The sequence below is a fragment of the Lissotriton vulgaris genome, chromosome 5 (genome assembly GCF_964263255.1).
Source record: "Lissotriton vulgaris chromosome 5, aLisVul1.2, whole genome shotgun sequence".
NCBI lineage: Eukaryota > Metazoa > Chordata > Amphibia > Caudata > Salamandridae > Lissotriton > Lissotriton vulgaris.
The window spans coordinates 281,618,757-281,634,468 of NC_141693.1; the positions used below are offsets into that span (position 1 = coordinate 281,618,757).

The 15,712-nt window shown below is 45.6% G+C and overlaps 1 protein-coding gene across 1 annotated transcript in view; it reads right to left on the bottom strand.

The window, feature by feature from the left end:
• Positions 1 to 271: 271 nt before the first annotated feature.
• ZMPSTE24 (zinc metallopeptidase STE24) overlaps positions 272 to 15,712 on the bottom strand; it is a 165,496-nt gene continuing 150,055 nt past the window's right edge. The window contains exon 10 of the mRNA XM_086921435.1: positions 272 to 1,961. Coding sequence (XP_086777561.1) covers positions 1,737 to 1,961 — 225 coding nt within the window. The 3' untranslated portion in view covers positions 272 to 1,736. The remainder of the gene's footprint in view (positions 1,962 to 15,712) is intronic.

Sequence of the window (15,712 nt, forward strand, 5' to 3'; positions counted from 1 at the left end):
TGTGAACCAACCATAAACTTTCTGTGCTTTGTTTTGGATTATTTTAAATGATGAACAATTGTTTAAAGAAGTCACCCATTAAACCCAAGCTCAGAGCACTCTGCCATTCACCCTTTCTACAGTGATGAAGAGAAACATGTGCTAGGTCTATAATGGCAATCATGTGAGGGCGAGGCCATTAAGCACTACAGAAGGAAACTATCTCAAACATATGAACATTTACATTTAAATTATGTCCTTTTGCAATAACAAAAACAAATTGAAACAGGCAGACGTTGTCAAATTTTAATGAATGTTCTATTGGTTTCACATTTTGTATCCAAACAAATGTTAATGAATGCAAAGAGCATTTAATTCTCCGAATACCCATCATTCCAGTGAAAGCGCAATCAAATATTTACAAAACTTCAATGAATGAGGCCGCCTAGAATTTGCAGATTTTTACTCTAAATAAATAAAAAAGTTGAAATCCATGCAGAATTGCAGAATCTTTTTTTCCTGTGTAAAAAATGTGTGTTTTAGATTAAAGAAAGGAAACAAGAGGCAATGACTGAAAAAGATCTGATGAATCCCTATTACATTTCCAGGCTTTTGGTTTTAAAAGCATCAGTGAAATGCTGCTACAACATTTGAATAATGTCTCTTTAAAAAAGAAATGTTGAAAATCAACTTTAAAATAAAAATAAGCCTTCCGGCATAATTCATTGCGGTACCAGCAAACATCTCTTTTTGGTGGAAAATTTTACTGGTACTTAACAGAATAAGTCGATCTCCATCAGAGAAAAATATCACAAGACAACCTTTATTCCACTACACACAGCAGTTTATGAATTGCACTTGACTGGGTTTGAACACTAGGTTGAAATTTCAACCTTATGAAACGATCCATATTTGGACTCATGTTGAATGTTGAACTATAAAGTTAATGTCACCACACCTTTTACCAAAACCAGAGCAAATAATCCAGAACTAATCTGAAACATAATATCAAGCTATGAGGGCCCGAAGTACATTAACTTGATGATGTTTCTCATGCACCATTTGGAGTCTCACTTATACTTTTTCAACCAGAGAATATTTTGAATCTCAGAATGATCTTGAAGTAGTGAACTACCTGGAATTTGAGAGCGCAACTCATTCAGGAGGATGGAGGGATCCAAAGGGGAAAAAGAGGAGCTCCTTGGACTTATGCTATGGGCTGCTCAGCCTTGTGTTTGTAATACAAATGTTTTAACACTGATTACTTCTTTCACAAAAACTACTGCATCAACAAGCAATAATCAATTCGGTTTCTGGAAGCAAAGTTTCAACTGCTCACTCAGTTTAAGATACCCGTTATAAGACGCTTTCCTTGATTAAAAAAAGACAGTCTATGGTGTATTAAAAAACCAATAAAGATTGAGTGCAGTATGAAAGTTGTACCTTAAAGGAAACACACTTGCAAAAATAATATTCCCTTTTACAGTAACTCCAGTTTCTAATTTTTTTAAACAAATCACATTTAATGTATATTAAAACAAAAAACACACCTATTGCACACATCACAATATTAAATGTGCACAGTTAGGCTCTCATTTACTTTTCCTTAAAAAGTTAAATGTATTCAGACAGAGGCAATTCCCACACAAAACGAGTCACTGAAAATGGAATGCAGACCGAAACAATGAGCCAGAAAAAAGGTTAGAGCGCTCCCCTTCGAGTGAAAATGCTTTCGCTCAGTTCCTACAGATTGTTCGTCAGTCCTGTTTTGGATCTTTTAAGGCTTGCAATCTCTCCAGGAGAGGAGGGTGGGAATAATTCCACATGGAATAGAGCCAGTCTGATACAGGAAATCCCAAATTATCTTTGTTCAGTTTTATCAAAGCAGAATACAGGTCTTTGGCTTTTCCTAGATTTTTTGCAAATGCATCGGCTTGGAACTCAAACCGTCGGCTCAAAACTGTCAGACAGAAGGACAGCACCTGCAGATGAAATAAGGAAAAAGAGCTTTTCAGAAACACCTTCATATTAATGGAAGTCAAGTAATACTGGCCGATAAAGGTAATCATTATCACATTAGGTTCAGAAATACTGCTAACTCTTTAGGTGTCTATTGGGATTGAGAGCCCTGGCATTCCTCTGGAGGGTGTGCTCCCCTGCCCTACACCACTTGTCCTTATACAGTCTCCATAATCTTTTGATCTTACCCCACTGAGCCTGAAACTCATGCAAGCTCACCAAGGGCCTCCTTGTTGAAGGTTTCAGACCCAAGAGCGGTGCTCTTGGGTCAGAGAGCACCAAAAATGCATCCCCATTTATACTTTGTGGGACCGGCAATGTGATTAATAGAACAGACAGGCCTTCTTACTGGTCTCCTAAGAGGAAGATGCCTACTGGCCTCCCTGGGTAAAAGGTTCTGCCAGTCTCCTTTTATGTTTGCGTTTCACTTCCGTATGATGTATGGAAGAACATATGCACTTTGTGCATATAAAGACGGAGTCTGGGATCTGTTGATCTGCTTGTCAAAGTATCTAGTGGAATTCATTTAAGCATATCAGTGAATATGGCAACCTGGAATGGTGGACAGCTTTTTGCGAGGCTACCCAAGTCTCTCTTGGCTAGGGGACCACCTCTTCCATACACTCTACTACAGTGTGGTACAGTTCAGGGTGATTATGGGAGAAGGCTATTAGTCCTATTCATGTACAGTTTGCTTCAGTGCCTCTGCAAGAATACTGCCAGACACCTCTTTCTCTAATGTGAATCTACAAAGAGTGTGGCCTGCCTCCAGGCTGAACCCACAGGGGTCTTTGGCCGGCTGTAACCAGAGCAGGAGACGTTCCTATTGTCCACTGCCCTGAGCTACTCATGAACTAGTCATGCAGTATCAACTTGGGAGAGTCCCTAAGAATCTGAACAGTAGAAGAGAGATAGCCAATTGTTCACCTCTAAAAATAAATACTAGTCACCTTGGCCAACACTTTGTTCCAGACTCCCTCAACATAACAGGACACAGCTGTGCAACAGTACAGATGAGGACTCCGCTCCATGGACAGAGCCTGGCTGACTGCTGCCCCTCTTCCGGACTAAGACTATGGGCCAAGAACATGCTGGAATCATCTCTGGATAGCTCTGCAAGCACAAAACCCCTGCCTGCTGTGAGAGGATGCTAGACTGGGACCTAAAAAAATAGGTCTGGCCACTCCAGGACACATGTTCGCCCAAATGCTTTGCAGGAGAAGAAGCTTACAACACATTTCTGCATCACTCGAGCACATGGGAAGAAGTATTGCCCCAGTTATATTTAAGCACTGTCTTGGTCAACTCCCCCCACCCCCACCTAGCACTGCATGGAAATGTATGTGAGCCCCAGGTTGTCTACATGAATCCTAAGGAAACACTTGGGTCATTCTCTAGACCATGGGTACTCACAAACATATTCCAAGGGCCCACAAAGTTTGGTCTGTAATGTGACCGAGGGCCGCATTGATGCCAGCAGGGTGTCAGTCAGGGGAGGGGTGGGAGTTTGGCGGGAAGGTTGGTGTTGGGGAAGCGAAGCATATACATCTAGTGTCTGAATTGCACAGTGAAACCAGACTCTTGGGAATAATCTCTGCTTCTGCACTTAATCAAATTATGTGATACTAGTCAATTGTTGAATTTAATTTTCTCCTGTTTCTCCGTTATCACATATGAGGAACTTGAATGCATGACTTGAGGATGTGTACTATACAAAACCTTCTCCTGTGTTTGAGTCAATAAACTATAATACTGTTCATGTATAATAAAAACCCATCCCATCCAAAGAGAGCACATAACCGACTTACCTCTTAGTTTACTATTAGCATTGTTGAAAGGGTAGGGGAAGAAGGATTAGTTACTTACCTGTAATCCTAGTTCTCTTCCAGGGGTATACTCATCAAAGTCATAAGCACTGAATAGTCCCGCCCTCGTGCGGGACCCCGGAGCAATAGCAAATAATATGCATATATCTACATATATATATATATATATATATATATATATATATATATATATATATATATATATATATATATATATATATATATATATATATATACACAATAATATATATATATATATATACACAAATACGCATAAAATAACTATATATATATATAGAGAGAGAGAGAGATAATATGCATATACATATACATATGCAGCCCAATATAACCATACTAGGCTCAAAAAACTGCCCCCAATTGCCTGTAAAATCTTTACATTTGTTAAATAAAGACATATAAATTACATTATATGAAAATGCAAAGAAGAAAGCACTGCCTTTGTTGTCTTTGAAACACACAACCTTTATTTTCAAAGGTAAAAACAGGCAGGATCATAGAGGCAGCTTTAGCCTAGATAGGCTGCATTGTAACAACAGAAAAATCTGGCGCCGTGCCTTTAAGACCTCTGTGAGCCTCCAGGCTCCCATCATGCACCACAGGTGACAGTTAGGTCAGTTCTTTTGGACGGCGTATAACAGTGTGATAACTGCATGGGTAACATGTAAATTAGCCAGTTCTGGTATTCGCCCGGGGAGGAGGATGGGTGTGCTTATGACTTTGATGAGTATACCCCTGGAAGAGAACTAGGATTACAGGTAAGTAACTAATCCTTCTCTTCCAGGGGATACTCATCAATAGTCATAAGCACTGAATAGAGTAGCAAGCCCATCCTATACCCTGGGGACGAATACCAGACCCTCTAAACAGTACACTACTATATGTATTACCCAAACAAATTCCTCAGGGATGCCTGACCAACTTGGGCATCCGCCTGAGTATCAGAATCAAGGCAGTAATGGCGAGCAAAGGTGTGAACCGACCGCCACGTAGCTGCCTTACAAATTTCATGTACAGGAACATTTTTAGGCATTGCTATAGTAGCAGCCTTTCCTCTAGTGGAGTGCGCTCTCGGTCTACCCGGGAGCTGTTTCCGTGCCAACTGATAACATAACAAAATGCATGACACAATCCATCTAGAAATGGACCTCTTAGAAGCAGGCAAGCCCGTATTCAGAGGACGGTAGTTCACAAACAGATGATCAATCTTTCTAACACTCTTAGTTTTATCAAGGTAAAACTTCAAAACTGTTTTCAAATCCAAAGAGTGCAGAGCTTTTTCAGCCGAAGAGCTCGGATTAGCAAAAAACGTAGGTAGTGTCACTGATTGGTTAATGTGAAAATCCGAGACTACCTTAGGAAGGAATCTTGGATGAGTCCGAAGCACCACTCTATTCGCATGGAAAACGAGATAGGGTTCTGTTGCACAAAAAACCTGAATCTCGCTCACCCTGCGCGCAGAGGTGATGGCTACAAGGAAGGACACCTTCCACGACAGATGTTGAAGGGAGGCTTTTTGTATGGGTTCGAAAGGGGGACCCATCAGTTTAGACAAAACCACATTAAGCTCCCAAGGAGGTGAGGGAGCCCTCACGGGAGGATACACCTTCCTGAGACCCTCTAGAAAATCCTTCACAACTGGCATTTGAAAGAAAGAAACCTGAGTAGGGGACTTTCGATATGCTGTTATTGCTGCCAGATGGACCTTAATAGATGAAAACTGTAAACCTGCTTTGGCCAAAGAAAGTAAGTATGGTAACAGTACCTGTTCCTGACCTCGAATCGGGTCATGACCCTCAGCAGCATACCACATGAAAAACCGCTTCCACTTGAAAGTATATGTCTTTCTTGTAGAAGCTCTCATTGCCTCTCTTAAAATGTGCATACAGTCCTGCGAGAGACCTAGATGACCATACTGGACGAACTCAGGTACCATACTGCTAGCTTCAGGGACGGCAGGTTGGGATGGAACACCCTGCCGTTCTCTCTCGTCAGCAGATCCGGACAGCAAGGAAGCCTCCTGTGCGGCACTTTGGATAGATGCAGGAGATCCGGGTACCACCATTGGCGAGGCCAATCCGGAGCCACCAGAATCATGTCTGTCTTGGACTTGTACAACTTCTTGATCACCAAGGGAATGAGTGGAATCGGTGGAAAAGCGTAGAGTAATGTCTCTGACCAGTCTATCCATAGAGCATTCCCCTTGGATCCTCGTTGTGGGTACCTGGACGCGAAGACGCCGCATTTTGCGTTTTCGGCGTCCGCAAAGAGATCGATTTCTGGTGACCCCCAGGTCTGGAAGACATCTCTTATTACTTCGTCTTTTAAGACCCAGTCGTGTGCTTCTGCGAAGTGTCTGCTTAGGTCGTCTGCTTGGACGTTGAGGAGACCGGGCAGATGGACAGCTGAAATTTTCATACCCCGAGCTAGAAGCCACTTCCAGATTGCTTGCGCTTCCAGAGACAGAGATCTGGATCTCGTTCCGCCCTGCTTGTTCAGATAGTACATCGTTGTTGTATTGTCCGTCTGAACAAGCAGGGATGATGTCTTGAGTACAGGAAAGAAAGCCTTGAGAGCTAGATGGACAGCTCTGAGTTCCAACATGTTGATGTGATACAGCCTTTCTTTCTCTGACCACACTCCTTGAACTTGAAGGGACTCCAGATGGGCGCCCCATCCCTGTAGGGACGCATATGTTACCAGCGATCGTCTGGGCATGTCCTCCTGAAAGGGAACTCCCACTACCAGATGATTCCGCTGCATCCACCATCTAATGGAAATCCGCACCGACAGAGGTAGTGACAGTTTGTCTTCCCAACGGTTTGAAAACTGGGACCACTGATCCTCCAGCGACTGCTGCAGAGGTCTCATGTGTAGCCTGGCGTTTGGAACGAGGAATATGCAAGACGCCATGGATCCTAGCAGAGACGAGATCTGTCTGGCCGTTGGTCGAGGAGTCTTTAACATCGTTTGACACTTGAGGAGAATGGAGGATAGTCTCTCCTCCGAAGGATACGCTTTTGCGTCCTTTGAATCCAGAAGTGCGCCCAGATAGTGTATCCTCTGCGTGGGATTGAGGATAAACTTTTTGAAGTTCACGTGTAGGCCTAGTCTCCGTAGCTGATGTATAGAGAACGTGAGATGTTGCTGAAGTAGAATCGGAGAGGCACTCTTTAGCAGCCAATCGTCTAGATAGGGATAGACGAAAATATGTCTCTTCCTTAGGAAAGCTGCTACGACTGCCATGCACTTTGAAAAGGTGCGAGGAGCTGCCTTTAGCCCGAAGGGCAAGACTGCGAACTGGTAATGATTGGTATGTATGCAGAACCTTAGAAATTTTCGATGCTTTGGGGCAATGGGGATGTGAAAATACGCATCTTGAAGATCTGTGGAGCACATCCAGTCCCTTTGATGCAGAAGTGGAATTATTTGATGTAACGCCAGCATTCTGAACTTTTCTCGCTGAATGAACTGATTGAGGCGCCTGAGATCTAGTATGGGCCTGAACTCCTTGTTTGGACCTTTCTTGTGAACTAGAAAGTATCGGGAATAAATGCCTTGCCGACGCTGTGCCCTCGGGACCTCCTCGATGGCTTTCTTTAGGAGTAACACAGACACCTCCTGCTTCAAAAGATGAAGTTGATGGAATACAGTCTTTTGAGGAAGAATGGAAGGTGGAGGAGATTTGAATCTGATTGCATATCCATTTTGCACAATATTCAGCACCCATTTGTCGTTTGTGATGTTTATCCACTCCTCCAGGTAAAAACGCACACTTCCCCCCACCGGAGTGGTCAACGGGCTCAGGGGAAGCAAACACTCACTGTTTTTGTTGTTGCTGCTTGTTTCCAGGAGCAGACTGTCTGGATATGCTGCCTCTTCCTCTACCAGGACGACGCTGGGAGAACTGGAATCTTCCCTGGTTTTGTTGTGACGACCATTGAGGGGTTTGAACCCTCTGCTGGCCCTGTCTCCGATCATAAGGGCGGTACTTTTTCTTAAAGTTGTCTTTTCTCTTTTCAAGACCAACAGCTCTCACGGTATCAAGCTCCGTCTTCATTCGTGACATCTCGTCGTCAGCATGAGACCCAAAGAGCGATTTACCATTAAACGGCAGATTTAGAATTCGGTGTTGGGCTTCAGGTTTAAGACCCGTAAGCCTTAGCCAAGCTGAGCGCCTTGCACAAAGACCATGAGCATAGCCATGCGTAGACAGATCGGAAGCATCCGCAGCTGCGCTAATCACCTGGTTAGCCACTAGCCCACCTTCATGAAGTATCTCCAGAAAATCATTCTTGTCTTCTTTGGGAAGTTTTTCTGCAAACCGAGAAAAGGAATCCCATAGTGCGCGGTAATAGCGACCCAATAAAGCGGAGGCGCTGGCGACCTTCATGTAGGAAGCAGAAGTAGCACACATTCTCTTCCCTACCGAATCCATAGTTTTGCTGTCTTTGTCCGGAGGTACAGAGGAGGAAGTCGCTCCTGTCTGATTTTTACGTGCCGCTCAGACGATGACCGAATCAGGTTGTGGTTCAGATCTCAGAAATAATGGGTCATGTAAGTAAAATCTTTATTTGGATAAAAAAATATACCCTTAAAAGCATTGCAAATTGAGTCCACAAATCGGTACATTATAATTAAAAAATTTCAAAACATGTTTCACCACAATTGAACAGTAAAAATTGATCAACACCTGTTACTCGCGTTGCACCTTAAAACTTTAAACAATTGTGGGATAGGCAGAGATAACACTTAGTGAAAGAACAGAAGAATTTGATGTACTGACATTCGGCAGCTAAAACTCATCATTTTATTTTTCCCTTTGTCTTAAAACTAGGTGCTAAGATGCAGGTTCGGTTGGGCCTCTGGGCGGGACAAGCTGGGGGATTACTGCTCCTTCCGCCTTTGCTGTAAAAATGCGGTGTGCGTCCCGAATATATGTTGTAAAGGCAATATTTAGAGCTATGTTTTCTGGGCACAGGGAGGTGATAATTGCCTGTCTACAAGTCCGAACGCCCAACCTGTTCCACTCTGCTCTGAGTTTGCGTCTACGTTGTGCCATAAGTGAGGGGCATAAGCAAACCACGTGCTCTAGCGTTTCACTTGTCTTACCGCACCCCCTACATGATTGATCTTCCGAGGTGCGGAGCCAAGTGGGCAGATCTTTTAAAAATCGCCAAACACCCAATCTAATGGCCAGAAAACTCCGCTTTAAGTGCAATGAATAAGTACAGGAGAGGTAGATGGCCGGAGATATGCGCCCGTAGGAGTTCATGACTGACCATGCATGGCTGCGTCTGCGGAGAAGCGCTTTATCCATGAGGAGTGAGCACATTCTGACGCTTTTTTTAATACATGTTTTAAAGGCTGTCGTGCTGGGGTTAAGGGCCCATAGATCGCCAGCAGCTATTTCATGGATGGAGTCTGTAAAAAGGCGGACGTACGAGCCCCCAGGGTTCTTCTGACTGATCTCCAACCAAACTAGAGACTCTAAGGTTCCTATAGCTGCTTTTCTAAGCTTGTGACAAAAATTTAAATAAATGCCGGTGTTAGAGGCCTCGTCATTTAGTAAGCCCAGTTCTAGCCTGATCTGGGCAGCAGAGGCAGATTTGGGCAGATGTAGAACTTTTTTATAAATCTTGGTTACAAGTTGGTTCAGAGTTGTATTTAGCTTACCCCTAAATATTTCGATGCCATACGTTAGGGTGGGTCCGATTTTTGCTCTCAGAATTTCCAGTATGGGTCATTGTCTGAAGCCTTATACTTCTTTGTGATCCGTGAAGGAACCGCTCCCAAAGATGCAGGAGTCAAGAACTTATGCTCAGCAGGCTCCAAAAGACCTGGGACCAGAGGAAGTAAAGGTCTCGATGATAATTTTTGATGCAATGTTTCGAACATAACCGTTGTCTTCGCAGTAGAGACAGGCATCTCGATGTTAAGTTTCGCTGCTCCACGACAAAGAACTTCATTAAAGGTGATTACGTCATCAATCGGTGATATCCTACTTGGAGGAGTTGATGACAGCGTCAGAGAGTAATACCTCTTCGAATCTGTAGACCACAGCTTTCCAAACTTTTCATGTTGGCGACACACCTTTTTGTGAAAAAGATTTCAGGGACACGGTAACGCGAGGAAGCGCAGCGAGCGAGCCCGAAACACCTATGGTGGGTTCAGGCCCCACACCCCACACAACCCACCCCACACACACCCCACACACACCACCCCACCCCACACACACCACCCCACCCCACCCCACACAACCCCCCCCACACACACAACCCCCCCCCACACACACACACACACCCACACCCAGCCCCCCCACACACACACCCCACACAACCCCCCACACACAACCCCACACATACAACCCCCACACACACCCAGCCCCCCCACACCCCACCCACACAACCCACCCACACACCCCACACACACCCCACACAACCCCCCACAACCCCCCCACACACAACCCCACACATACCACCCCCACACACACCTACACCCCCCACACCCCACCCACACAACCCCCCACACAACACCCCCCACAACCCCCCCACACACCCCCCCCCACACGTACAACCCCCCTCCCCCACACACAACCCCCCACACACAACCCCACACACACAATCCCCCCCACACACACAACCCCCCCACACACACACCCCACACAACCCCCCACCACACACAATCCCCCCACACAACCCCCCACACACAACCCCCCCACACACACCCCACACAACCCCCCCACACACAACCCCACACATACCAACCCCACACATACCACCCCCACACACCTACACCCCCCACACCCCACCCACACACATCCCACACAACCCCCCACACAACCCCCCCCACACACACAACCCCCCCCACACACACAACCCCCCCTCCCCCCCACACACACAACCCCCCCACACACACAACCCCCCCTCCCCCCCACACCCAACACCCCCACACACAACCCCCCCCATACCACCCCACACACACACCCCCCACACAACCCCCACACACACCCCACACACACCCCTACACCCCCACACCCCCCACACAACCCACCCCTACAACCCCCCACAACCCCACCCCACACCCCCCACACACCCACCCACAGGCACACACACCCCCACACAGCTGTGAGGCACTTCAACTCTTGACCATCTCAGCTAGGCAACGTAATACATGGAGCCACAACATCACCCAGCTCGAAAAAAGGAGAATACAAAATTCAAGCAGTGTGATCAAAGGGACGGGAATGGCAGCCTCGTTCTCGTCAGGCTCGTGTCCTCCATTTTGTATTTCATAAAGGCCCTGAGACCCAGCGCCAAAGGGAGAAGCTCTCTCTGATCTACAATAAAATCCATCCTTTTGCTTACCCCTCTATACAATGTCCACTCCTCCCCACGAATGTTCATGATCCTGAATATTTCTGTGAGGCCTTTTTATTGGGGTCAAGAGGCAAAGAGGCAGTCAATGGTTACTGGGCCCCTAAACTGCTGCCCTCCAGCTGGACAGCCACGTTAGTCCCGTTGGGCACTTGACTATCGGCGTAGCAGAAGCAAGCACATATCGCCTACTTAAGGAGGTGAAGAGGGCTGAAAACACAGATTACCACAGTGAATAACACTTATTAACTTCATTTACAAGCCAGGGCTTTGACTTCAAAGCCGTTTCTGGTGCAGAGGTACAACCCCAAATAATATTTCTAAGTCCTTAACGCCAAGCACTACATTGTCTTTAACGGTCAAATGAACTCAAAATGAAACGGCACTAGCTTTTTTTCTTTTTAAACAAAACGTACCTGAAATTTGTACATCGCCAAAGGAAATCACTGAACTCACATTTTTTGGTGAGAAAGAAACCCTTACAGTTATCAACACTCTTCCTGAGAACAAAACCCAGGACAAGCAGGATTGTCACACACAGAGGGTAGTTGGGGCTCTTTGTGTCAGGCCTCAAGCTTTTGGAGGCCGCCTGCTCTCCTGTTACAATTGTTTTTTAAATAATAAAATAGAAAGCCTGACTTCTTCCTTCTTATGGGCGTTAACCAGAGAATGCCGCAAGGTGGCACCAAATACTTTGTTTTCACTTTCCGTGCAGTACTTCCTAGCTGCAGCTGCTTCTTGGATCAGTAACCCAATAGGGGCCCCGCAAAAGTGTTCTACCCTGGCTGCACCAAAGGTTCAGACATGCCTGTAGCACTCTTAAGACTTCTGTACAAAGCTCAGATGCACTCTGGTCTCCAAAGTCCGGATTCTTAAAGAAGGAAAAGGATCCAATGGACCACGCAAGTCAATGCCAAACTCGCTTTTAAGATTGGAATACAAACATAGGTGAAACTTCCAGCAAACACACTAATACCCATTTGAGATAATGTAGCCTGCACAGACCAGCCTCATATCGACACCATTAACCCCTTCACTGCTGCTAGCTCACTGGATGCAGACAACGCTTCCGCTAAGCCTTAGCGCACTTGGCCCGGGTTCATGTGGACAAACTGCTGAAGGGTTTCAGCCCCCACTCATCCCCCCCCCCCCCCAACCCCCCCCCCCCCCGTCGTGTGTGGCAGCCCGGGACCGCTCACAGCCGCACCCGAGCACCTCACAGGTCTTTAAAGACCTTGTGCATGTTAATAGGCCCTATTAACATGCACAAGGTCTTTAAAGAGCTGTGAAATCAGATAATAGGGCTTTGTTGTTGTTTCACCCCTTCTAAGAGCCCCTGCAGCTCGACTCTGCCGATTCCCGGCAGAAATCATCTCCTCACACGACACACCTACGGTTGGGGCGCGACACAGTAATGTGTCGCTCCACACAGTTTGGAAAGCTATGCTGTAGACCTTGTCGAAGATCTCACATCACGTCTCTTGGATGAACAGTGATGTGAAGACCTCGGAGAGGGTGAAGTCCGCCTCCTCAGTGATGGAGACTTCCTCGGAGGAGTAAGCTCACGCCTTCTCGGAGAATGGACCACTCGTATAAGAGGTGACCTTGATCTCGAAACAGGTCTTTTCGACACAGGAGACCTGGACTTAGATCTTGGAAGGTTGATTCTTCTTATCTTCCAGTCTCTGAGTTCTCCCAGCCATCGTGGAGAGATATTAGCCCCTGTGGGCGAAGGCGCTCTTGAGGGCTCTAGAGAGATTGCTACAATCTTCAGCCCAGGGGAGGAAGAGGAACTCCCAGAAGACACCACAGACACCTTAGATCGGTCTTTGGACACCGTTCTAGGCCTCTTAGCTGCAGGAGACGTCGACGGCAGTCACCTCGCCGTCCATCTTCCCAACGGCGATCCTCTCGACGGCGTTCTTCTCGACGACTATCTTCTCGGCGGCGACCTCTTCGATGGCGATCTCGTCGGCGGCGACCTCCTTGGCGACGACCTCCTCGGCGTCGACTTCCTCGACGGCGACCTCCTCGGCGTCGAGCGTCTCTTCGGCGTTGACGCCATGCGACTGGACGGCGATGATTTTCTCGGCGTCGTGTGCCTCGACGCCACATGACTGGGGCTCTTAGACGTCGAAACCTCCACTGCCCGGTTCGAAGTCGACGTCATAGCGCCTCTCGACGGCGACCTTGACTGATCCTTCGAGCCTCTCGGCGGTGACCGTCGACGTCGATGAGACAACGTCGAGTCCCATCCTCTCATAGTCGTAGGGGAGCCAGACTTGGATCGCCTACGTTCATGACGCTTCTCACCTCTCATCGACGGCGAACTCTTCTTCGACGGTGACTTCGATGTCGACGGACGCCGTGACGCTGATTTCCGCGATTTTGAACATACAGGAACTTTAGAAGAAGATCTGTCCCTCGAAGTTGAAGGGGAACGATGTTTTCTCTTCTCCCCTCTTTCCTTACGCTCTTTTTCCTGAGAAGAAGGCTTCCTGGAGTGAAAGTCTTCTCTTCCACGGACGGTTTCTCCTCTGTCATGCAGGGCCTGAAGCCTGCTCTTCTCTCGCTCTCTCAAAGTTCTGTTTGACAACTTGCTGCAATGGTAGCAGAGTTCTGGATTGTGTGTAGATGGAAGACAAGCCACACAGACCGAATGTGGGTCTGTCTTGGACATTTTTTTACTACAGACCGGGCACTTAATAAATAAGGCCGGCATTGTGACGGGAAAAAAGGCCAAAAAACCACAAAAAATTGTTGATTTAGTCAGATAATAACTAAAGACGTCGAGTAAAGACGAAAAATTTGAAGAACTACCAGAAGAAAGTGAAAAAATATCACCAACTGGCGAGCTCAATGCTCCAGGATCCTCACAGAAGGAGCCAGAAAAAAGAACTGACCTAACTGTCACCTGTGGTGCATGATGGGAGCCTGGAGGCTCACAGAGGTCTTAAAGGTACAGCGCCAGATTTTTCTGTTACAATGCAGCCTATCTAGGCTAAAGCTGCCTCTATGATCCTGCCTGTTTTTACCTTTGAAAATAAAGGTTGTGTGTTTCAAAGACAACAAAGGCAGTGCTTGCTTCTCTGCATTTTCATATAATATAATTTATATGTCTTTATTTAACAAATGTGAAGATTTTACAGGCAATTGGGGGCAGTTTTTTTAGCCTAGTATGGTTATATTGGGCTGCATATGTATATGTATATGTATATTATCTATATATATATAGTTATTTTATGCGTATTTATGTATATGTAGATATATGCATATTATTTGCTATTGCTCCGGGGTCCCGCACGAGGGCGGGACTATTCAGTGCTTATGACTATTGATGACTATCCCCTGGAAGAGAATGAATGTTTCAAAATTCATGTTTGAAAACTTACTTTAAAAAAAATAAAAATACTACTCAATGCATTGATATGATCTGATGAACTAAGGAGAAACAGTTCTGCATGCAAATACACACACTTTTTGAACAGACTATCATACTTTTTCACTTTTGTTGCATGATGTCTTTAACAATGAAGGTATTTCTAAAGTAAGGTAGTGAAGGACACCCGAGTTACTTCCCTTTTTTTTTAACTTAAATTAAACTTTAAAGAAATGATTGCCTGTTTATCATCTCGTTTATGTTAGTGCAGAGTTGAGTAAAGAGCAGTCCAGTGTTTCTGTTGACCAGGGGACCACATGTAAAGGTCAGGAGGGCTGACTTCGGCCCTTGGGCGGTACTTTGATAATCACTGCTCTAGTCTGAGGAAACCAGAAATGATGTTGGGTGAGGATGCGTTTAGTCAGGATCAGTTGACCGTGTGAAAATTAATGACAGTTCCTGAGCGATTAGCCTCTGAACTCACTTTCTCTTGTTTCCAACTTGTTTGAGCCAACGGAGTACATGCATCTGGAACTGTGGGCACTCCTGTCACTGTGAAAACCCAACTGTGACTGGTTATTTAAAGGTTATAGGGCTTTTTAGGTCAAAGCCTATTAGACAGTGCAGCTGTCTGGTTACTAAAGACTTCTTGGAGACATTCTGAAAGCTGAATTAAGAATGCATTCCGCCTATTGCTTACCATTGACTGTCATCTGTAATTCACATTTGTTTGCTTTCAATTCGCTGGCTTTAGTAAATATTTAGAATATTTTACTCAAGGATGGGTAGAAATCGTTACTGGTTGTCTTTGTAAAGTTGCAAGTGAAAGACTGAGCTTATGCCTTGTTCTTTTGCGTATTATGAACTGTGTCCCGGGACTCCGAATCGCTCATTTGTGAACACCGCCCATTGATGGCCACACCGCTTAACACTAGAGTGAAATCTAGCATGCACTTAATATATTAACATTTGGACTCCAATCCCCAGCTGGGAATGCCCTGGAAAATTCATTTTTTCTTTGTTTATTTATGTTCTGTGCAGTATTTACTTTTTATGTATTACATATTAAATCACTGACTGAATATTTAGTTATTAACACCTTTGACACTCATGAC